Source organism: Canis aureus, chromosome 22 (assembly GCF_053574225.1).
Source record: "Canis aureus isolate CA01 chromosome 22, VMU_Caureus_v.1.0, whole genome shotgun sequence".
In the NCBI taxonomy this organism is placed as follows: domain Eukaryota; kingdom Metazoa; phylum Chordata; class Mammalia; order Carnivora; family Canidae; genus Canis; species Canis aureus.
The window spans coordinates 34,591,985-34,615,628 of NC_135632.1; the positions used below are offsets into that span (position 1 = coordinate 34,591,985).

Sequence of the window (23,644 nt, forward strand, 5' to 3'; positions counted from 1 at the left end):
ACTAACATAATCTTAAATTGTTGGTTGTAAAAGGCTGGAGACAGCCCAAAATGTGAATTATCATGCACTCAAAGAAATATTATACACCTATAAAAAGGATGAGGAAGCCCTTACGGTACTGATACAGAGTGATAAAATAAAAAAACACAAGATGCAAAACAGTGTCTGTAGAATAGTAGAGTGTCTATTGTGATGGGAAGGGGGAGGTTTTTGTTTTTTGCTTACATTTTCAAAAAAGAAAAAACAATAGAATAAACCCAAATAAGTAATATGGATACCTGTGAGGGTAGGGTGGGTGGGAGAAGAGAACAGGGATGGAAACAAGACTTCTTTGCCTCCAACTTATTGTATAGTTTTGACTTTGAAATTATGTAAATGTTTAATTTAAGAAAAACATAAAATTAGATCATAAAGAAAAAAAAGAAAACCCCTGAAACAAATGAACCTATGAATACTGAGCAGGGAGGGACTAGGTGTGAGAGTCTCTATCTAGCATGTCTGTCTGCTTGATGATCAGGCACCCAGTAATGAAGCTCACTGTTGGCCTGCCACACCCATCACTTACAGGATTCTGCAATTATACCTCCTAACCAGGGGAGTGGTGAAGAAATACCCTACACCTCAAACCAGCTACCTCTTATGAGTTTATTTCTTAATCATAAATACAGTGAAACAAACATTTAAAGAAAATGAATAGCATGAAAGAGAAACCAGAATGAACCATATATGATCCAGAAGAAAATAGATTTAACAAAAGAGACCTCTAGAAAAGTTCTGATTAGTAATCTTATAGAAATAAAATATTACAATCATTAAGCAAGCACAAGATGATATGAAGGAAAGCAATCATAAAAAGTTAGGGATATAGCAATGATTATCAAAGAATACACTCAGGCATACCTTGGAGAAATTACGGGTTTGGTTAAGACCACTGCAATAAAGTACCACAGTAAAGCAAGTCAAATGAATTTTTTGGTTTCTCAGTGCATATGAGAATTGTCTTTACATTTTATCATAGTCTATTAAGTGTGTAATAGCATTATGTCTAAAAATACAAGTTACATACCTTAAATGAAAATACTTTATGCTAAAAAAAACAAAACAAAAACCCCAGCCATCATTTGAGCTTTCAGTGAGTCATAAACTTATTCTGGTGGAGAGTTTTTCTTGATGTTGATGGCTGATGACTGATCAAGGTAGTGATCGCTGAAGGGTGGGGCGGCTGTGGCAATTTCTGAAAATAAGACAACAATGAAGTTTTGCACATCAATTGACTCTTCCTTTTATGAACAATCGATTTCTCTGTAGCATGCTATGATGTTTGATAGCATTTTATCCTAAGAACTTCTTTCAAAATTGGAATCAGCTCCCTCAAACCCTGCCACTGCTTTATCCACTCAATTTACGTTCTATTCTAAATCCTTTGCCTTTTCAACAATCTTCACAGCATCTTCACCAAGAGTAGATTCCATCTCAAGAAACCACTTTCTTTGCTCAACCATAAGAACAGCTCATTCCTTTAAGTTTTATCATGAATTTGTAGCAATTCGGTCCCATCTTCAGGCCCCACTTCTAATTCTGGTTCTCTTGCTATTTCCACCATATCTGCAGTTACTTCCTCCACCAAAGTCTTGCACCTTCAGTCATCTGTGACAGTTGGAATCAACTTCTTCCAAACTCCTTGTTAATCTTGGTATTTTGACCTCTTCCCATGAATCACAAATGTTAATGGCCTTTAGAATGGTGAATCTTTTCCAGAGGTTGCAATTTCCTTTGCCCAGATCCATTAGAGAAATCATTATCTATAGCAGCTATAGCCTAAAAAATGTTTCTTAAATAGTAAGACTTGAAAGTCCAGATGACTCCTTGATTCACAGGCTACAGAATGGATGTCAACAGGCATGAAAATCTTAATCTTATTGTACATTTCCATCAGAGCTCTTGGGTGGCCAGGTGCATTGTCAATGAGCAATAACATCTATATATATATATATATTTTTTTTTCTTTTTCTGAGCAGTAGGTCTCAACAGTGGGCTTGTAATGTTTAGCAAACCATGATGTAAACAGATGTGCTGTCATCCAGGCTTTGTTCCATTTATAAAGTATAGGTAGAGTAGATCTAGCCTAATTCTTAAGGGCCTAAGATTTTCAGAATAATCAATGAGCTTCAACCTGAAGCAACCAGCTGCATTAACCCCTAAGAGTCAGATCGTCCTTTGAAGCTTGAAAGCCAGACAGTGTCTCCTTTCTAGGTATGAAAGTCCTAGGTGGCATCTTCCTCCAATAGAAGGCTGTGTGGTCTACACTGAAAACCTGTTGTTTAGTGTAGCCACCTTCATTAATGCTCTTAGCTAGGTCTTTTTGAAGAACTTGCTGTGGCTTCTACATCAGTACTTTCTGCTTCACCTTGCACTTTTATGTTATGGAGATGGCTTTCCTTACACCTCATGAGCCTATCTCTGCCAGATTCAAACTTTTCTTTTGCAGCTTCCTCACCTCTTTGAGCCTTCATGGAATTGAAGAGAGCTAAGACCTTGCTCTGGATTAGACTTCAGCTTAAGGATATACTATAGGACTGCTTTGATCTTCTATCAGACCACTCAAACTTTCTCCAGGTCAGCAATTTGGTTATTTTGCTTTTTTATTATTTGTGTGTTCTAATTTCCTTCAAGAAATTTTCTTACCATTCATAACTTATTTGTTTGGTATAAGAGGCCAAGGCTTTGGCCTATCCTTACTTTTGACATGCCTTCCTCACTTAGTTGAATCATTTTTAGCTTTTGATTTGCATTGAGAGATGTGTACCTTTTCTTTTCACATGAACACTGAAGAGGCCATTGCAGGGTTATTAATTGGCCTAATTTCAATATTGTGTTTCAGGAATTAAGAGAGGCCCAAGAAGAGGGAGAGGAAGGGACCAGGGGCTTGATAGACCAGTCAGAACATAGACATTTATTGGGTTGCTGTCTTATATACCAGTGCTGTTCATAGCACCCCAAAACAATTACAACAGTAACATCAAAAATCCAACTGATCAACAGATCACCTTAACAAATATAATGAAAAAGCTCGAAATATAGCCAGGATCATTTAAAGGTGACACAGAGACACAGAGTGAGCAAAAACGGTGCTGATAGACTTGCTGGAAGCAAGGTTGCCACAAACCTTCCATTTGTAAAAAAAAAATGCAAAGTCTGCAAAGCATAATAAAGTGGAGTGCAATAAAACAAGGTATGCCTGTATATAGAAAATTTAAATAAGAAGCAAAAATGGCAAACACGTGAAAAATTGTTTAACCTAACAACTAATCAAGGAAATATAACTTAAAACTAGATATTTTTCATTCATGAGATTGGCAAATATAACATTGCCGTTTTACTAAATGTCTTAATTTGGGCTGCAGTAACAAATTGCCATAGGCAAAAGGCTTAAACAGCATTTATTTCTCACAGTTGTGGAAGCTGGAAGTCTGAGATCAGGTTGGGTTCTGGGTAAAATCCCTCCTCTCTTCTGGGTTTATAGATAGACCCCTAGTGTTCTCACGTGGTGGTAAGTATAAAGAAGTAGTAGCAAGCGCTCTCAAGGGCACTAATGCCATTCATGAGGGCTCCACCTTCATAACTTAATTATTTTTCAAAGGCCTCACTTGTTAATAGTATCACAGTTTGAGGGGCAGGATTTCAACATCTGCCTTGGTAGGGAGGTTGGAAAGGGGAACACATTTAGTCCATGACAGTAACCTAATGCTGTATAAACAAATCCGTTACAAATTGTCTTTTCAAAAAATCAATGAGCTCTAATGGTTTTCTGGGCATTAGGGATTCAGAGTGGTTTGGTTGGCATTTCCACCATGAGGTGTCTCATTCTCATGAAGCTAGTCATTGAAGGCTTGCTTGGGGCTGGAGGATCCATTTCGATGGCTGGCAAATTGGTGCTAGTTTGGAGGGAGCCTCTTCCTCCCTGCAGACCTGCTTGACTGGTCTTATGGCATGGCAACTGATTTCCTTCAGAGTAAGCAATATAAACAAGCAGTTTTTTTTTGTTGTTGTTGTTGTTGTTTTTTTTTTTTTTTTTTTTTTTTAATGACAAAGCCTCAGAAATACCCCATGGTCACTTTTTACCGTATTCTACTGGGCACACAGGCCAGCTCTAATTTACTGTGGGAGTGACAACGCAAAGACATGGGACCCAGAAGTTGAGGATCATTGGAGGCTGGCTACCAAATATTTGGTTTTGGCAAGAATGAGAGGAAATAGGTGCCCTTATACTCTTATCACTGAGTGTGTAAATTGGTGTACCTCCTTTAGGAAATGACGGGATGGCAGACAGGTAAGACTGAGTCCACGTATCTGGGCAGCCTCGGTGGCGCGCAGCGGTTTAGCACCGCCTGCAGCCCAGGGTGTGACCCTGGAGACCCAGGATTGAGTCCCAGAGTCCCACGTTAGGCTCCCTGCATGGAGCCTGCTTTTCCCGCTGCCTGGGTCTCTGCCTCTCTCTGAATGAATAAATAAATCTTAAAAAAAAATCCACATATCTTTGTATATATTCTGTGTGAAAGAAATATGAATAACGATGTTTACTGCAGCAGTATTTGAAATAACAAAAAAGGGAAGAACTAAAATATATGTATATAAGGGAATAGATAAAGGAATGCTGCGGGGCAGTTAAAAAAGAATGTTGCAGATCTTTGGCTAATCATGGAAAGTTTCCTTTGAAGACCCATTGTTAAGAAAACAAGCAAGGAGAAAATAAGCTTCCATTTACATAAAAAAGGAAAAAAACCCCGAATACATGAAAACTGATTTTGCATATATGTACATGTATGAATACAAAAATCTCCAGAAAAGTTCTGGAAAAACACATGCAAACATTTTGGCAGTTACTTCTGTAAATGGTTAGTGTGGAGAGCACTTTTACTTTATTGAGTTTTTAACAACAAAAAATGGCTTTAATAATTCAAACATTTAAAATCAGTAAATAAGACTTTGAGTGACTACCCAAAATGCTCTCACAAAAAAGAATAGGGACTTTAGTGGTTAGACGTTATATTTATTTCAGTTTTTCAGAGGTCCTTTCTGGCTTATAGATTTCTAGTTGTTGCTACAATTAATTGTGTTGATCTCAGAGCAAATCTTTAGAAAATTAAGTGATGAGAGCAAGGTCTCAATTTTTTTTTTTAAAAGATTTTATTTATTCATGAGAGACACAGAAGCAGAAGCCATAGGCAGAGCAGGGTCCATGCAGGAAGCCTGATGTGGGACTCGATCCTGGGACTCCAGGATCACCCCCTGAGCCAAAGGCAGATGCTCAACGGCTGAGCCACCCAAGCGTCCCAAGGTTTCAACTTCTGAGTCTGTATTCACTTGTGGTGTCATAATGATAGGGAATGGCATTAAAATACTGCTGGCACCCCTTTCAAAATACATAAAATGTCAGTAGGCTTAGATATGATGCCACTATGATCGAATGAGACACTGATGTCATTGGCATTCATACACACTACAAAGGTGACCATCATTCGTTCATGTCTGTTCTAAATTTCATACCAGAAATAAAGCACTGTTTTGGTCCATATAAAGATGTGACTGGAATACATACTAAGTGGAATAAAACCAATCATGACTTGTGTTGGTTTATTCTTATTCTTCTTCCCCCAAGAGTATTTAAGGAAGGAATGCCACCTGAGTCAGAGTTATTAGTTTATAAGAGTGTATTCACTTGGGCTATAAAATCAACATACAATTTATTGTTACAGAGGAAAAAAATGTTTAAAAAATTATTACACAACCACCAAAGCATCCATATCTAGAACAATCTATCATCAAATTACAATCAATTTGTTCTCCAGGAAAGCTTACCTATAAATTAGAAAAATCATTGGTTCTAATAACAATTTTAACACCTCAAACTTGAACATTCCTATCAAAGTAGCTATATTCACCAACACCTACTAAAACAGCAACTCATTGTTTAGACAGGTCATTTAAGTTCTCTGGGTTTGAGTTTCCTCTGAAAAGTGAGGAGTCCGGGTGAAGTTATCACCAGCAACGCTTCCTATCCCAAAAGTCCACCATAAACTATTCTCCAATCCTCCTTTAATGCGAGGCACTTCTTTTCCTTGCAAACTGATAAGGCTTACAATTTTATCAGATGTAGCTTCTTATTCATCTTGAGGATGTGAATTTCAGCACAAGTACGTTTTTAAACCGCCCTTATACAAACCCACTGTAACAATGTTTGAAAAATGGTCATGATGGGACTTGACCTAAAGCAGAAGTAGAAACCCTTTTTAAACACTGAGCAATGGCAGTAGAAAGCTGGTCAACCAGAGCCTGTTTCAAGGTGGTGGTGGACGTACCCTCTTAGTGATCTGGGACTCACTTTAGGCACAACACCATGTATTTCTAAGTAAGAAGATACTAAAAGGCTGCTTACATAAACTGTGCTCTAAGATTAGTGCCACTTTATTGAGGAAGAGTGTCCTATTAATTAACCTTTCCTTGCCTGTTACTTTTGCCTTTCCAGTTTACTGTCACTTAGCTTTACTCATTATGGAGAATTGTTTTGCTTCATTAATTCTGTACTATTGCCAAAAAATTTCTGTAGGATAGAATATTATTATGTATCAGGTACCCTTGGGGTTGAGAGTCTCGTGGAATACCTTTCAGAAAAGTGTGCAACTACTTTTCCTCAACATTTCACCTCTATAAAAATAAGACACTTGAACTCTAATCATTCTTCTGCTTACTGCCACAGTAACATTTAGAATGCATCCTTTTCATGGGTGAGATACATTCAGTTGAGACTGACATTTTTCTTATCATCTCTAGGTTTTCTCATGAGGGTTAAGAGGGTTGGTTGGTTGATCTGCTCATCACAATACTCATGGGCCAATACCAGAAACTTCAAGACAGGTAAGAGTCAAGGCTCTCCAAATTTATGTATTTGGCTACTATATGAAACTATGATTAATCCAAGAAAATTCCAGAAAACTTTCTAATATTCAAGACTCATACCTTGAGATATATGAAAAATTTTTTGAAATGTAACTTTTTAGCAAGAAACTGATCCTCAACAGTTTGACTACAATTAAAAAGCAAATATAAGACCTTTGTTCAGGATCTTAGTGCATTTTTTATAATGCATATGAATGTCCTACTGAGTTGCACAGGGTGAGAATCTCTGAGAATGTACTCTTCTTGTATGAAGAGTTGAGAACTTTGCAGAACATCACAAAGATAGTGAGAGTACAGGAGCTGTATCCTTCTCACCACTGCCTCCTTTGGTGCTATCACCACACTTGCACACAAATGCTTAATAAATGTTCACTAAATTCAATTGGAGGGGTTATATGGACACACCAAAAACTCTTGATTAACATATACTGTAGAACCTCGTTACATAGTTTCAAAGACAAGAACAGATCAGATCTTTATTCGATGAGGTAGATAGAAATACTCAAAAGTAAACTCAAAAGTAAAGCATATTCTGAACCATCCACACATGAATTTATAATATATCTGAATATACGCAATGTTATTTTCGTAACTCCTATCTATTCCAACAGTTTTCAATGTTCAGCATACTTATCAGATTCTTATTTAGCCAAAGTAACCACTAAAATGATATAAGGCAAAATAATTCATTTTATTTCTTAAATGCCTATGTATTTACAATCATAAAAATGTTCACGCTTATAACTTAGGAGATACTATACTTTCACATTTATTAAAAATTAAAAATATTAGGAAATCTAATTACTTATGAAGAAATTAATGGCTGATCAAAAAATGTCAAATTATTATTAGCTTAAGATTATATCATAATCATGAATAGCACTTCATCATGAATACCTTCATTTTACTTTTAAAACTATACTTATGGTTTTTAGATTAAAATCTCATATTGAGGCAAGACTTTACTTCAAATTACAGTCACATATGGAAGGGAGCTTTTAATTCAAGGTTTCATTATGGTCCATAGTATAAAGATATATTTTCATGAGGGGGTACATGATGGATAGCCAGCAGAAGAAATAATGCTAGCAGAGGGTAGTAAATTGCTAACTAAGCATGCACTGAACCAAGAGACTACTTTGTAACACGGTAAGTCCATGATTTTTGCCAGATTTTCTATAATGTTCAGGTTCTCAAAGGTCACTGAATTTTATAATTATCTCCAAACAATTTTCTTCATGGTCATTTAAGCTTTGTCTAAACAGCTGGGTGTGTTGCCAAGCAACAACACCATCTCCTCTGCTTAATTCTGCTTCCAAAATAACTTCAGTGGCACCAGAAAAATCATGATATGAGCGAAGAGTTTTATCTGTTGGAGGAAAAAAAATAATTAATACTTTGCTTTTGGTAACTTAAAGAATATAAAGAAATAGTTTTGGAATACATATTATATACCTAACCTGTAGGTAAAATCAACCCTTAAAAAGATAAATACAAATTATCCCTTATGGAGGAAATATGTCCTTCGAAACAAAAGAAATGGTTTTTCTTTATCCATTTGTATTTCACAATAAAAAACAGAAGTGGTTTTATTAGAATAAGGTTATACAAGTTTTAATTTTTTTCTTTTCTTTTTTTTTACTTGCAGTACTATGAATGAATCTTGGGTATGAGCAACTCAAGTACAATTATTCTTCAGAGTGTTAAATACACGTCACGATTAATTCTCTAGTCAAATGCTTACCGCCCAATAGTTCTACTTGGGCTGTTTCAGATCGCAATTTCCACTGTATTGTTCCAGTCTGAAAGGTTTGACTACTTGTTCTAATGGAAACATTATCTACTTTTAGGCCAACTGATGCACACTTGAACTTCCAGGAAATATAAGCATAAGATGATCCTTCCCTTCGGGCTAAATATACCTACAAAGGAGGAGGGGAACAAAGAATTGTTATAAATAATAAAATAATGCAGAAAACACATATAGTCAAAGTCTTACTGTTGTAGGGTACTATATACAAATTATTAAAAATCTAATTTCTTCCTCACTGAGAAGATTTTCACTGTGAACATTTTGCATTTCATCAGCAATTTTTCCTATAGTATATTTTGGTTTGGAAGAAAGATACTTGGATACAGGTGCACTGGTAAGTATAGCCCTAAGGGGGGCATGCTAACCAAATTTTGGTAAATCAAATTTTCTTTTAAATTAGTTAAGTCCAGCTATCTCATATGACCTTTAGGATGAATCCTGGTGAAAATGAAGAATCCTTTTAAATACAATTATTCTTTATCTTCTTTTCTAAATCTGGATTTTTAGATAAGATTTCCTAGAGCGAGATGGGCTATATATTCTAAGTTAAGAAAATAAGTCATCATTAACTAGTAGTTTAAAATATAGTATTCATGCTTGCCTCTCTAAATAATATGCTCCCATTCCTTCATTATTAGTCACCCTTACCACTTTTAATGTATACTATTTAAGGCATCCAAGTTTACTGGCTACTTCCAGCTCATCTTCTCTCAGTTTCATCCACATTCTTGAAGATGTGGACGTGAACGCTGACATCCACAGCCTTGGCCTTTCACAAGTAACTCCATTCACCCAGGCTCAAACCCCCAAGAATAGTGCAGTGCTCCTCTTACACCTGTGGGTAAGGAGAACCTGGGGCTGAGAATTCCACCAATGCTCCCTGGGACTCTTTAATCAGTTATCCCAGATGCTCAAACTCACAAAACAACTCATGCATTTCTTTGAAGTAAGTCTCAAAAAAACCCTTTCCTCATTTATACTGCACTTACCACTACAGTCATGACTCCATGCTCATCTTTCACCAACTGCCTAATTAATGTTTTTGAAAGCCCACTTTGTTCCTGTCATTTGCATGGTCTAGAATGTATAGCAAGTAACTGGGTTGAAATCTAAACTCTCATCTTTAACAGTCCTCCAGAATTTCACTCCACCTTGAACTGCCAATAATTCTTTACCCAAATGTAACTATTTTATTTCAGGTGTACTTAGTATGATCTTAACCAAATCTTAACTTTTCTGGGGTCACCAGTTCTGGATTCACATGGATTTAATAAATAGTATTTAAGTATTAAAAGTCTGCATATACATATATTCCTCCAGAAACATCAAACTTACTTGTTGAGAGCAACAAAAGTACCATATAACACATATGTCATGGAAATGTCCTACTACTTGTTTTTAGTCATCAAGTAAAAAAAAAAATCAATCACTGCTAGCAGTCTATTGATATTCTATTTCACAACCTATAGTTTTTCTTCCAGGTTAAATATGTCAGCTAATTGAATTGGAAAGTTTTTTAGAATCAGTGAGCTGGAGGTTATCAACTAAAAACAATCACTCCCCAAGGAAAACTATTTGATCTCTTCAGACTACGTATGTATAATCAACAATTGCACTAGAGGGCATACCTAGATATATGGTGTTGATTGCTCCACTTAAGTTTAGGACGACCTCACTATAACCTCCTCTAATACCTACCTGTTCCTACTGCAGTGCTCCTCTTACACCTGTGGGTAAGGAGAACCTGGGGCTGAGAATTCCACCAATGCTCCCTGGGAGTCATTGGTTCCATCTATCCCAAACTACTGGCAAATCTGGGGATTATCTATAACCTAATTACTACTTCAAAGACATGGCTAGTGTAGGGGATTAACTGGAAAAGATGAGCTGAACAGTAGGTTATTGGAAGAAAGGTGGTTGGAAGAAACTAAAAGACTGGGGAAAAGTAGTCCAAAGACCAACACATTCAGATTTATGTCTCAGTATATACTTTTTCATGCCTTGTTGTCTTTTTAGAACTCAGTAGTTTCAAATGATCCCCTCCCCCAAAAAGTGTGGGCATAAAATATGACAGATTGAAGTCAGGTTAGTTTCAAATTCCTAGCTTACCCTCAGAGTTGTCTTAATTATACCACATGGGTCCAGGCCACAACTGTGGTTTTAACCGTCATAGGTTTATAATAGCTGCTGAACACGTCTGAGAGAATTGCTTCTTCTAAAATTTACATTTTTCAGTCCTAAAGGCATCAGCTTTAAGACTCTAAAAAGTTAAAGGATAGGACAGAATTCATCACTGAATTCTTAAATGCTTAAATAAACATTCAAAACATTGTAAGAAAATAAAAGGTCTCTCAGGCTAAAGAAACAGTATATGGAAACAAAATAGACTATTGATATTGAAAATTCATGTCATATTTTTCTCACAATATACTAATTTTAATTCAGTGTTTTTATAGGTGGAAGTTACTAAGAATATAACAGTTTGATAATTGAAGCGTGCCAAAACAATACCATTTATTATATAAACACTCCATTGTAATCCTTTCTATGTGTAATAGCAACAGAACCAGTAATTATAATTTATTTAGGAGAACAAAAAACTTTATAAGCTTTCAAATATTCAGTTGTTTGGTCTAGAGAACCACACCCCCTCTGTTTTTTTTTTACTATTGGATGTTCCTCTTCTTGAGTTGTCTTACACAGATTTTTGGCTGTCGGCTTTTTAATTCACAGGTGTCACTTACCATGTGCATTTATACATGCTCACTCTTGCAATTTCAGGGGCTACCAAGAGCTACCTTACTTTAGCAGCAAGGACAGTAAAATCAGAAGTCATGGAGTTTTCCTTCTACAGACCTGATATCCATACAACATCCCACCCCCTCCCTCTAGGGACTCATCCCTGCCCCTTTTTGGCAACTGTAAGGCATATAGTACAGGCAGATCACAGCCTGTGGGTGCCAAGGAGACCAGTATGTCTATGGCTTAAGGTCTAAGCTATGTCACTAATAATGTACACAATGGAAACTTGTCCTTTGGGTTATGGCTGTAACCACTATTTTCAAGACTGAGAACAATTTGCATGTCAGCTTCTTTAATGCTTCAGCTTCTTTAATGCTTCAGGTTTTTCACATTCTACAAAAGATCTTCGCTTCAAGATTTTTTGATTACTATATGACAGGCTGTTCTGTCCACTGCTATGGTTTCCTGGAGGTTTGGTTTTTACTGGACTGTTTTTCTTATTTATTTATTCATGAGAGAGAGAGAGAGAGAGAGAGAGAGAGAGGCGAGGGAGAGGGGGAGGGAGAAGCAGACTCCATGCAGGGAGCCTGATGTGGGACTTGATCCTGGGACTCCAGGATCACACCTTGAGCTGAAGGCAGATGCTCAACCACTAAGCCACCCAGTAGTCCCTTTACTATGCTCTTAAAATGATTCTTCTGCTTAGCCTGGTAAGATTAACTCTAGTTAAAAAACAAACAAACAAACAAACAAACAAACAAACAGATTAGCTTAATGAAGTTTGCTGTACAGCAGACACTCTGTAGTCATTCCTGAACATATCTAGCCGAACGACTGTATTTCAACATTTTAATTTAATGCTGGTAAACTGCTATTGCTCATGAATCTCATTTTTGGTTATTCCATTCTATCACTGAAACCAAACATGACATTGTCAGTCTGCACTGTATTTACATCTTTCTATACTATGCTAATTTCTTGTATCTGTAGCCTCTGGAATTACCTCTGAATCATTAGTGTGATCATGTCCTTCCCTTGCCTGGAATCTTTCATGGTTTCCTGTTATATAACTGCAAGGTCTTGGGACTTGACCACTGTTCACCTCTTTAGTCTCATTTCCCACTCTTCTCCCCTATATTCCCTACTACTTACTCTTCCTTTAACATACCAGATGTTTCCCCTTCCAGTGCTTTTGGGCATGCCATCTCTCCTGCTCCCTTCTACATCCTGTCTTCACAATGAGAAACTCTCCCTCTGCCTCCTTCTCTAAGCTTTTCAGATTTCACTTTTTCTGCAAGGTCATCATCTCTGATCCAAGAAAGGACAGTGGCTCTTCCTTCTCTCTTCTCTCTCTTAGAGTCATGTTAAGAGTCATATCTTCTGGCATATATCTCACTAACCTAAACAGTTGGTCCACATGTCCTTCTCCTTTACTAGTCTATTCTCACCTTGAGGCTTGACTCATAATTGACCACTATGATCCAAAGTGCCAGGCACAAGGTCTGACAATGCACATTTACTGAATGGCTAAATGAATCAATTCTTGACATAATGCTACACACTGAAAGTGTAGTGACAAAGATGATACTTTGCAAAAATGCAATGTACTTAACATGCAAGGCATAGTCTGAATGAAGATGAGTACCTATGACACTCTGCACAGCCTGAAGGTGGTATAGAACTTACGCCATATGCAGTCAAACATTCTTTCCTACATTCAGCAATCTTTATTAAACATTAGGCACTATGCTAGATATATGCTACTGAGAGTACAAGTGAGTAGAAAAAGACAAAGTCTTTTCTTTGAGAATGTTTACAATTTTAGTAGGACAGAGACAATCTATTCTTACACAAACTTGCTCAATAAATGTCATGAAGAAGAGGTACATGATACAGTGAATAAAGGGGGAAAGGGATCCAGTTAGTTGGGACTAGAGGGAGTGAGGCTTACACCAAGTTCTAAGCAAAGAAATAAGTGAATCTAATAAAAGGGAAAGTAAAAAGAGGTTCAATGGAGAGAGCAGAAGAGCAGTGCAATGGAGAGCAAGGTGGTAGCACAGTGCAAGGTGAGGCCAGAGAAGGCAGAGGCCAGACTCAGAGAGACTTGAGCTGTTTCTTACCCTAAGAGCACTCAGTAACAACTGGGGTCCAGAAAATGCTTTTCTGGCTTAACAGCATGGAAAACAACTGTGAGATGCAGGCAGAATAATCAGGAGGCTATTAACACTTTTATCAAGGTGTTATCATTTGCCTCCTAAAAGATATACTGGTCTTGATTCAGCTTTTTATATTTCTTCCGAATCAGACATCACTGAACTGTGTATTTGTTAAGTAGTAACGTTTATTAAGTCTCTGTGTTCCTGGGAGGCTAACTCTCCCAATTGTCAAAAATCTGCTTTAAATATCTGAGGGCAGGCTGCATGTGATCTGTCATGATTCAAAGCTGGAAGTTACTGAGGAAAGGTGTGGTGGGAAATAGGCTTCTTCTTTTAGTGGAGCTAGAGATTCCCTAATTGGGAACATGCCAATACAAAACTAAAAATATTGACTTGGGTGGAAAATTCAATGTTCAATGGCAATACATTACTTTTGAGTTATTAAGCTCTGCAAGTATAATTAAGATTCTAATATTTTTCATTTGATATTACATATTACAACTCAAAACAAATTTATTTAACTTTTAAAAGTGATGCCCTTTGTACAGGTATATCAAGGCATAAACTCTGAGTAGGAGCCTGTTTTTTGTTTACTGGCTCTGCATATCTCATTTACATTTAAATCTTACTCAGAGAATACACCTTCTGGCCACATGGTCTATTTAGAGAACTCCAAACATGCCATGTACTCCATGCTTTTCCCCTACTGTTCCCTTGCTTTATGAACACCTACTCATCCTTCAGCGTCCAGCTCAAATGTCGCCTGCTCTGCGGAGCTTTCCCCAACTCCCACAGCCCAGAGCTAATTACTCCCTCCTCGGTGTTTCCATAGCAATGTGTTGATATCCTTATTATAGCACTCTGCATCGTGGGTAAGATGGCTGTTTATGCTTCAGCTTCCCCTGTTAGGACGGTGAGGGCAGAAACTGTGTCTCTATCTTTTTATCCATGTAGCTGAGAACAACACTGGACATAACAGGCATTCAGTGAGCAAGACAGAGAAAAAAACATGTCATAGAATTGATCTGTTTCTCATCACACCACATCTTCTGCAGAATGTCATTATTTTCTCCATTAACTTTCTACATTAACACTGCTGGTGAAAAAGAAAGGTATACTCTTTCTTTAGTTCCACAAGGACAGCTTTTTCCTTGAATAAGTGACATGTCTATCCTATCCTGCTTTCTGTTCAGAAGAATCTTTAGGTTAAGGATAGTCTGTCTTCCAGAGAAGTTCATCCTCTGTCATCAACTATATGATCAACTACAGATATACATAAAATTTTCAATTTGATCTGAACTCAAGAAGAAAATTCCTAAACCTACAATTTTAATAATGTTGTAAGTTATTCTTGGTTTAATACAGAAAGATCACCAAAATAAGCACCGAGGTAAGTTTTAGAACAAAAACTTATGATTGGGGGAAAAAAAACCCCACAGGGATCTTATTTCTGTATGTCTTCTGTATTCTGATTAATGCCTAGGACAGTGATAAGTATTTAGGAGATGCTCATAAACACTAGCAGCTGCTAATCTGTGACTCACTTTTTATTTTATTTTTAAAAGAATTATGTGACTCATTTATTAAATCTAGCCAATGCGTCTTACAAATGAGCAACTTCTCTTCCTACTAAAACATCTTGGCAAATCAACTTTAAAAGTTCCCTATAAGTTGATTACCTTATGAAAGGTAACAATATGGTTAGATTTATTGAGGTCATGTGAATAGTTTTGTGTTCATTTTTGGTGTGTATCCAAGGGAGGGCAGTTTAAAAGCAAAGTTCCTCACTTTTAACAGATAACCTGTGATAACAATGTACAAGTTGGTATAAGTGAACTACTATAGTCCTAGTATCCATTTCTTTTATAGGATGCAGGGAAGAAAACACCAGTATTGCTGCTTAATCATCCACATTCTTATGAAATGAAAGTGTGTTAAACAGTTAGCTCTTGGGACTTTGGATTAAATGTTAGAGTCCCCAATAGCCTGCAGTTAGTAGGTAATCAGTAAGTATCTGTGAAGGAATTAATTAACAGTATATTTTATATATTCATGCAAAAACTAGTCACGAAATTGGCCATACACTTATTTTTCCCCATGAATGAATTAAGTTTAGCCTCTTTGATGAAAATGGATGCTTCCTTGATACAAATGCACACGTTTCTTAGGGACTTTTGATTAAACGTGGGAGCAGGTTTTCTTTTACAGGTCTGAAGATTAATAAAAGTGATTTTGATATATCAATTTTCACATTATACACAATTCAAGCAATCTATATTTGCTTAAACAATGACAAAATTTTAAACTAGCTTCATGCATGAAATTACCATGTTCCAGTCTGCTTCAACTTTTCTGAATATGGATTCCATTTTCCACACACCATTCTCCCATCCAGAAATGGTTTGATTATTATTTGAAACTCGGACATAACGATCTTTCACAATATTATAACAAAGGTGGAGCTGTTTCAAAATCTTCTCATTTTCAGAAGGAATGAACAGGGTTTCTTTTCTCTTAAAAAGAAAGCAGAATTAGTTTTTCAACATATGGAAGACTATATATGAGGAACTGCTATGTACAGTAGTAAAGATTCCTTCAACTTGAAAATGAAAAAGTTGGTGCCATTAAAAAATTTGGAAAGCATTTTATAGGTTAAATATGATCAATATGATGTAGGTAAAACACCAACCATTACTAAACAGAAAATGAGAAATATAAACTATATATAGCTCTGATTTATATTTTTGTGCTTTGTGTTCAACCTAAATTCATTTCTTTTTCATATCTACCACCAACATCTCCAAATTGGACTCTGTCTCCTAAAGTTGACTCCCAGCTATCAACTCTTACCTCTCTTATCCATCCTCCACATAGCAATGAAAGTGATTTTCTAGAAATTGGGATAAATTGGGATATGTCACTTTCTTGCTTAACTCACTCCAATGATTTCCACTTAATGTACTTAAACTCCAAACCTTTACCAAGGCTACTAGGACTCAAAATGATCTATTCCCTATTTACTTCTCCAACCAATATCATGTTACTATTCCCTTTGCTCCTCAAAAAGGTCCAGCTAACTCCTGCCTCAGGGCCCTGACACATGCTGTTCTTGCTATCTGGAATGCTATTCTTTTTACTCTTCATATACTTGATTCTCTCTCATCCTTCTGGCCTCAACTTAAAGCCATTTCACTAGAGTGTCTTTTCCTGATACCCTAAACTAGGAGAGTGCCTGGGACACATAGCTTGAAACAATCTTCTACATGTGTGAAATTACTACAAAAGGTTATGTTTTACAACTTAAATTCCAGGAAAAAATTGCACTCTAGCCCCAAATAAATCCCTGTTTCTTGTAATGTAAATCAGTCCCCAGAAATCCTGAAATCACTGAATGAGAAGATAATAGATTTGTCCTGTGTTTTTATGTGCCACTAACACAATGGTCCCTTGTTTTTTAGACATGAGCATAGTAGCATTTTGTTATAGGGGCTGCCCTGTGCATTGCAGGGTGTCTTATCAGACATTGCCAAATATGCCCTGGAAGGCAAAAATCATCCTCCACTGACAAACACTGCTTTAGTCTGTGTCAATGTCTTGCCACAGTATTTGCTAATCAATTAAAAGAGTAGGCAAGGGTTTTTTTTTGTTAAAGACTGGGTGCTAGGTATTAAACAATATGAAAATTTCAAATATCTAAGAATCAACAAGCAGAACATAAAACAGAAACAAAACAAGAAAAAAAGTATGTGTATGTACTTATCACTGTCACTATTATTAAAATAGTAACATTAAATGTATGAAAAAAGATAATTCCCTAGAACTTGTGAATAATACTGTCAAAAAAAAAAGCTTATTTTTAGAAAATGATTTATAATTATGATCATTTCAAAACAAGCATATAACAAAATTTCCCAATTCTTTTCTTCTTTATCGAAGATATTTTAAAGATGCTGACATAAACCAAATGAAAATAAAATTTATAAGTAGTATTATCTACTAATTTACAAAGGATAACTAATTTACAAGGGGAAAAGAAAGATATTTATGCAACCAAACATAATCATGTATGCAACTGAATAATCTGGAGTAAGAATAACATTAATATTTCACAAAATCTTTATAAAAAACCCTTTTTAAAAAATATTTTATTTATTTATTTGAGAGAAAGAGAGCAAGTGAGTGGGGGGAGAAGTAGAGGGAAAGGGACAAGCAGACTCTGCATTGAATTTGGAGCCTGATGTGGGACTCCATCTCACCATCCTGAGGTCATGACCCAAGCTGAAATCAAGAGTTGCACAACCAACTGAGCCAGCCAGGAGCCCCTCATAAAATATTTAAAATATAAGATTAGGATATAAAACTTTTCTTTCTGGAAATAATATCACCAATGTTTCCTTCTCTTTCCAAATGATTTTAAGGTATAGCTCCATAACTTTTTAGGACTGACATTTTTCATTATTCAATTTACTTTTAAAACAAACATCAACTTCTAAAGAAGAAAGTGATTCTTTAAATCCATGGCCATAATAGTTTCCACTAAGTCAGAAATTTAAAAAAAAATTTCAAGAGGGAAGACAATCTGGGCATATGACCCAATTCATATTTTTAAAGTTTAATCAACTTATATGCCATACAAGAGGAAGCACATCCAACCATAAAAGGAAAAAAGAATGAAGACCTAATATCGATGTTTTATTTAAATTGAACACAGCTGTGAATTAAATTAGCTCTTTAAATTGGCTTCATTTGGATTTAAACTTGTAACTTGCACTGCATCAGCAGTGATTTGAATTATCTGTTGAATTTAGATCTTGTAATTCTATGGCTCAACCAACACTTTCAACTGCTTCCTATAGATGATGAAGTAAATTAAAAAGCAAAAAAGCAAACAAAGTTTACTGGGGGGTAATTCACTCATTTTGGACATATTCCTTTATTGGAGATAAGAGTTGCAACAATGGCAAATTTAGAAAAAGCAGATATAAAACTCCAGTTTTTTGGAACTGTTTGATATGATACTGTGGTGGGTTATTTTCCTTCCAAGCATTTTTTCATTACATATCTAGATATTTATATAAAATAATTTTTAGTGAGTCAACTTTAAGTTTCCTAAGGACAAGGGACAGGTCTACTGCAGGTCTTTCTTAACGTCCATTACAGAGCACATGACTTTTCACCTAGCCCCTAACTATAGGCATATTTCCATTGTTCATTATTTAATTTTGGGACATTAATCAAGAGGCAATGTCTTAGAGACGCCTGGATGGCTCAGCAGTTGACTGTCTTTGCTTCAGGGCATGATCCAGGGGCCCTGGGATAGAGTCCTGCATCGGGCTCCCTGCAAGGAGACTGTTTCTCCTTCTACCTAAGTCTCTGCCTCTCTCTGTCTCTCATGAATAAATAAATTAAAAACAAATCTTAAAAAAAAAGAGATAATGTCTTAATATAAATCTGACAATATAATAGTAATCACACCAGCAATGATAATTTGTAGGCAATACTAGATGCGATGCATATAACAAGTATATAAGAAATAAACATTTTCATCCACTGAATTATCCAGATTCTATTATATTTCTCACTGTACTTCATAAAACCTATACATATACATATGTATAAATACACACACACACACACACACACACACACACACACACGTAAGCAAGGCTCTCTAAAATGTATAAAATCCTGAACAGGCATTTCCCAAAAGAGGATATCCAAAAATTTAAAGAACAGGCATTCAGCTTCATTAGTCATCACTAAAATGCAAAGTAAAATCACAATATAATACTACTATATACCACCAGAACTGCTAAAATGAAAAAGACAATACCAACTAAAGGCAAAAATGTGCAAAATTCTCATACATTGCTGGTGAGAGTGTAAACTGGCACAACAGCTTTGGAAAACTGCTTGGTAGTATCAACCAAAGCTGAACATACTCCTAACTCCTACTCTATCACCTAGCAATTCCACTCCTAGGTACAAACCTAACTCAAATGCATAAATACATTCACTGAAAACATGTATATAAATGTTCACAACAGTACAATTTTTAACAGTCAAAACCTAAAAACAGCTCAAATACCTATCAATGGTGGCATGGACAAATTGCATTTATACAATGGAATATTGCATAGCAATGGGAATAAATGTGCCACAAACATGCTGCAAAACGTCTGAGTTTTATGAAATAATGTTAAGAGAAAAAAATATTTACAAGAGTATATATATTACAATTCCATTTAACCAAGCATAATAACAGGCAAAACTAATCTATGATGTTAGAAACCAAGATAATGGTTACTCTTAGTGGTGTAAGAAGTGACTGAAAAGAAACTCTTCATTGTTCCTTGGATTCTGATGGTCTATTTCTCACTCTGGTTAGTGGTTTTGTGGGTGCTTTCACAAATCTGTGAAAATCTGTTAAGCTGTACATTCCTGATTTGTGCATTTTTCTGTATGTACCTCAGTTACAGTTACACTGTACTGAAAGTTCACATAGAAAAATCCCATTTTAAAATGCCTTGCTAAGTCCTGCATTTGAATATGTCAGTTACTGGTTCTTTCAAATGTTTATTTTTTAAAATAATTACTCTAAAAAGTTAATTGAAAGGTCATAACCAGTGCATTTTTCTGTAGGTACAGAGCACAGTACTGGAAGCAGTCAAGTGAGAAGATTATCATGCTATAATGAATTAAATACCTCTAGACCCATTTCACCTCGGGCTACTCTCCAAGCCACTGACCCAGATATTCTTCCACCAAGTTCTCCAGGTTTAGGGGTTTTGGGAGATATAAATTCAACAAGCTCCACAATTATCCTCTGGAGAAGTTCTTTTCTTCTGTTTTCTGACATAGATATTTGCCTCTGTAATTCATGTTTTAAAAAAAGCCATTAATATTAGGGAAATGTAGAAGTCCGTCTCTAAGAAAGAATATACATAAAACATTTGTATTTTAACAGGATCTTGAAAGATAACCAACTTTTTGTTCATGTGTAATTATTTGGAAAATAAGACACTATGGAAAACTTAAAATAATTTTATAAGCTTTATGTAAAAAAATAATTTGACAACCATATCCAACTCTTCATGACCTAGATTTAAAATGGAGGTAGCAATTTCTGCTTCCAGCTACGAGAGACTAACTTATGTCAGAAACAACTATCTGGACAGCCCAGGTGGTTCAGCAGTTTAGCGCCGCCTTCAGCCCAGTGCGGGATCCTAGAGACGTGGGATTGAGTCCCAAGTTGGGCTCCCTGCATGAAGCCTGCTTCTCCCTCTGCCTGTGTCTCTGCCTCTCTCTCTCGCTCTGTGTCTCTCATGAATAAATAAATAAAATCTTATTAAAAAAAAAAAAAAAAGAAACTACCCTACCAAGAAAGAAGTACAAAAGCCGTGCAAAACATTAAATGCAAACACCCATGTATACACACCACACCTGTTTAAATACAACAGAAAGCTACCAAGGTAACCAGAACTAAAGAAGCTATGATCCCAGGGAAAGAAATGAATTGTATGAAAGGAACATATTCTGACTCTTTCCCTTCCAGGCATTTGCCAATTATTAACCGGTATGAGCAAAAGAGGGTGAGAAAGCAAGCACAAAATGATGGCTGCCGTGCTGAAAAACAGCAAAATTTTACAGAACCACAGTACTGTGGAGTAAATAAGCTGGAGTTCAGAGCCTTTCAAGGTGAGAGGCTCCAGTAAATACTCCAGATTTTCAGGTTAGGATCTCTGAAGGGCTGCACATTAGGTGAAATTCCAAAGAGACTGAAAACTTCACCTTGAATCTCAATCACTGAGTTAAGGGGATCTGCCCTATTCTAATTGCTTGCCAGAAGCAAAATTAGGTTTGGCTTTTAAATTATAAAAACCCTTACACATGTATAAGGGTAAAAAATTTCAATACTACCAAAGGGATATAAAATAAAAACTGAATTTTCCTTTTTGAACCTCTGAGTTTCTCTTTTTAGAAGTACTCATTGTTAACAATTTCCTGTGCCTTGTTTCAAAAATTTCCACCCTTGGAGAAGTGTGTATAATTATATTCAAGAGATAATTTCTTTGAAAAGTAAAACATACTATATATGTCTAGTATTACATATATTAAAATTTTGTTTCTAAACTTTGGAAAAGAGATGGGACAATTCAATACACAAAACCCCCACAATATTTAAAATGAGTCCTCAAAATTTTCAATGAACAAAAAAAAATTATGATATTAGAATACTTTTGCTTGCAAAATAATGCTACTACTTTCAGAATTTCAATGGGTTAAAAACTGGCCATTCTTGATTATATAAAAACTTCAAATCTCTTCTTAAAAGTGCCAAATGCCCATACCTGTTTATTAAGTCCATTAATAGTTTCTCGAAGTAATTCTTCTTTAACCTCAGTTCTTCTGGAGATTACCTCATCATGTTTACAAGAATATCGCCAAGTGACATCAACCACCTCAAATGACAGAATACAGTATTTAACAAGATTTTAAAAATCAACCTTAATTTGCTAACTACCTAGAATGTATGTAATCCTTAAATAGATTTTTAAAATTGTATCCTTTGTTTAAAATTTTAAAACATATGAAAAAAGAATGTACTTTTTATTCATTTTTTCTAACAGGTATACTCCCAAGAAAGACTGTGATAAAACGAGATTTTCAGAACACTCAGCTTTTTAAAACTTATCTCCAGAGTTGATTTCATAAAATTCAACAAATAAAACATTGTTCTGTTTTATTATATTAGATTTATATTAAAGAATGAATTTTTGACAAAGGTACAAAGACAATTCAATGGAAAAAAGACAACCTTTTCAACAAATGATGCTAGAACAATTCGTTATCCATATGGAAAATAATGAATTTCAAAATACACAGTGTACTATATATAAAAATGAACTCAAAATGGATGATAGATCCAAATATAATACTTAAAGTATAAAACTTTTTAAAGAAAACAGGATAAAATCATTATGGCTTGGGCTATGGAAAAATTTCTTAGATACATCAAAAAGCACAATGCATTTCATCATCTACATAAATACTAAATTATTATATGTTGTACATGTGCAAGTATATAATGTTGTATGTTACTTATATGTCATATGAAAAAGAAAAAAACACAATCCTTAAAAGAACAAACTGATAAGCTGGACTTTATCAATTTTATCTCTTCAAAAGTCACTGACAGAATGAAAAGACATGCCACAGACAGGGAGAAAATCTTTGCAAAGGATTTATCTGAAAAATGACTCCTATGCAGAATATATAAAGAATCCTCAACAATAAGAAAATGAACAACCCAATGAAAAAATATTGGCAAAGAGGATGTGCATGGCAAATAAGTACATAAGAAGATACTCAGTATCATTTGTCATTAGAGAAGTGTAAATGAAAACCATAATGAGATACTACTTCATATCTATTAAAAGGGCTAAAATTAAAACAAAAAAACAAAACAGATGACCATACTCTGTGTTAACAAGGATATGGAGAAATTGGGAACTCTCACATATTGCTGGTGAGAATGTAAAATGGCACATAACTCTGGAAAAGAGTTCAGCAGTTTCTTAAAAAGTTAAACATACGCCTACCATATGATCCAGTCATTCTACTTCTAGGCATTTTTCAAAGAGAAAGGGGAGCATATGGCGATATAAAGACTTGTGCCTAAATGTTTACAGCAGCTTTATTTCAAATAGTAAAAAACTGGAAATTACCCAAATGCCCATCAACAGGTGAGAATGGATAAACTATGGTACATGAATTCAATGGAATACCTAGCAATAAAAATAATTTTTAAAAAATATTTTAAAAGGGATCCCTGGGTGGCGCAGCGGTTTGGCGCCTGCCTTTGGCCCAGGGCGCGATCCTGGAGACCCGGGATCGAATCCCACGTCGGCTCCCGGGCTCCCAGTGCACGGAGCCTGCTTCTCCCTCTGCCTCTGCCTGTATCTCTGCCTCTCTC

General features: G+C 35.7%; 1 protein-coding gene across 4 annotated transcripts in view; it reads right to left on the reverse strand.

The window, feature by feature from the left end:
• Positions 1-5,693: 5,693 nt before the first annotated feature.
• Positions 5,694-23,644, reverse strand: part of NGLY1 (N-glycanase 1) — a 58,017-nt gene continuing 40,066 nt past the window's right edge. For 3 of the 4 annotated variants that reach the window (XM_077865441.1, XM_077865443.1, XM_077865442.1), the window contains exons 8-12: positions 22,020-22,130; positions 20,375-20,539; positions 15,996-16,181; positions 8,702-8,879; positions 5,694-8,326 (exon numbers count right to left, since the gene is read on the reverse strand). In XM_077865441.1, the coding sequence (XP_077721567.1) occupies positions 8,151-8,326; positions 8,702-8,879; positions 15,996-16,181; positions 20,375-20,539; positions 22,020-22,130 (816 nt within the window). In that variant the 3' untranslated portion in view covers positions 5,694-8,150. The remainder of the gene's footprint in view (positions 8,327-8,701; positions 8,880-15,995; positions 16,182-20,374; positions 20,540-22,019; positions 22,131-23,644) is intronic. The other variant, XM_077865444.1, reaches the window with a different exon arrangement.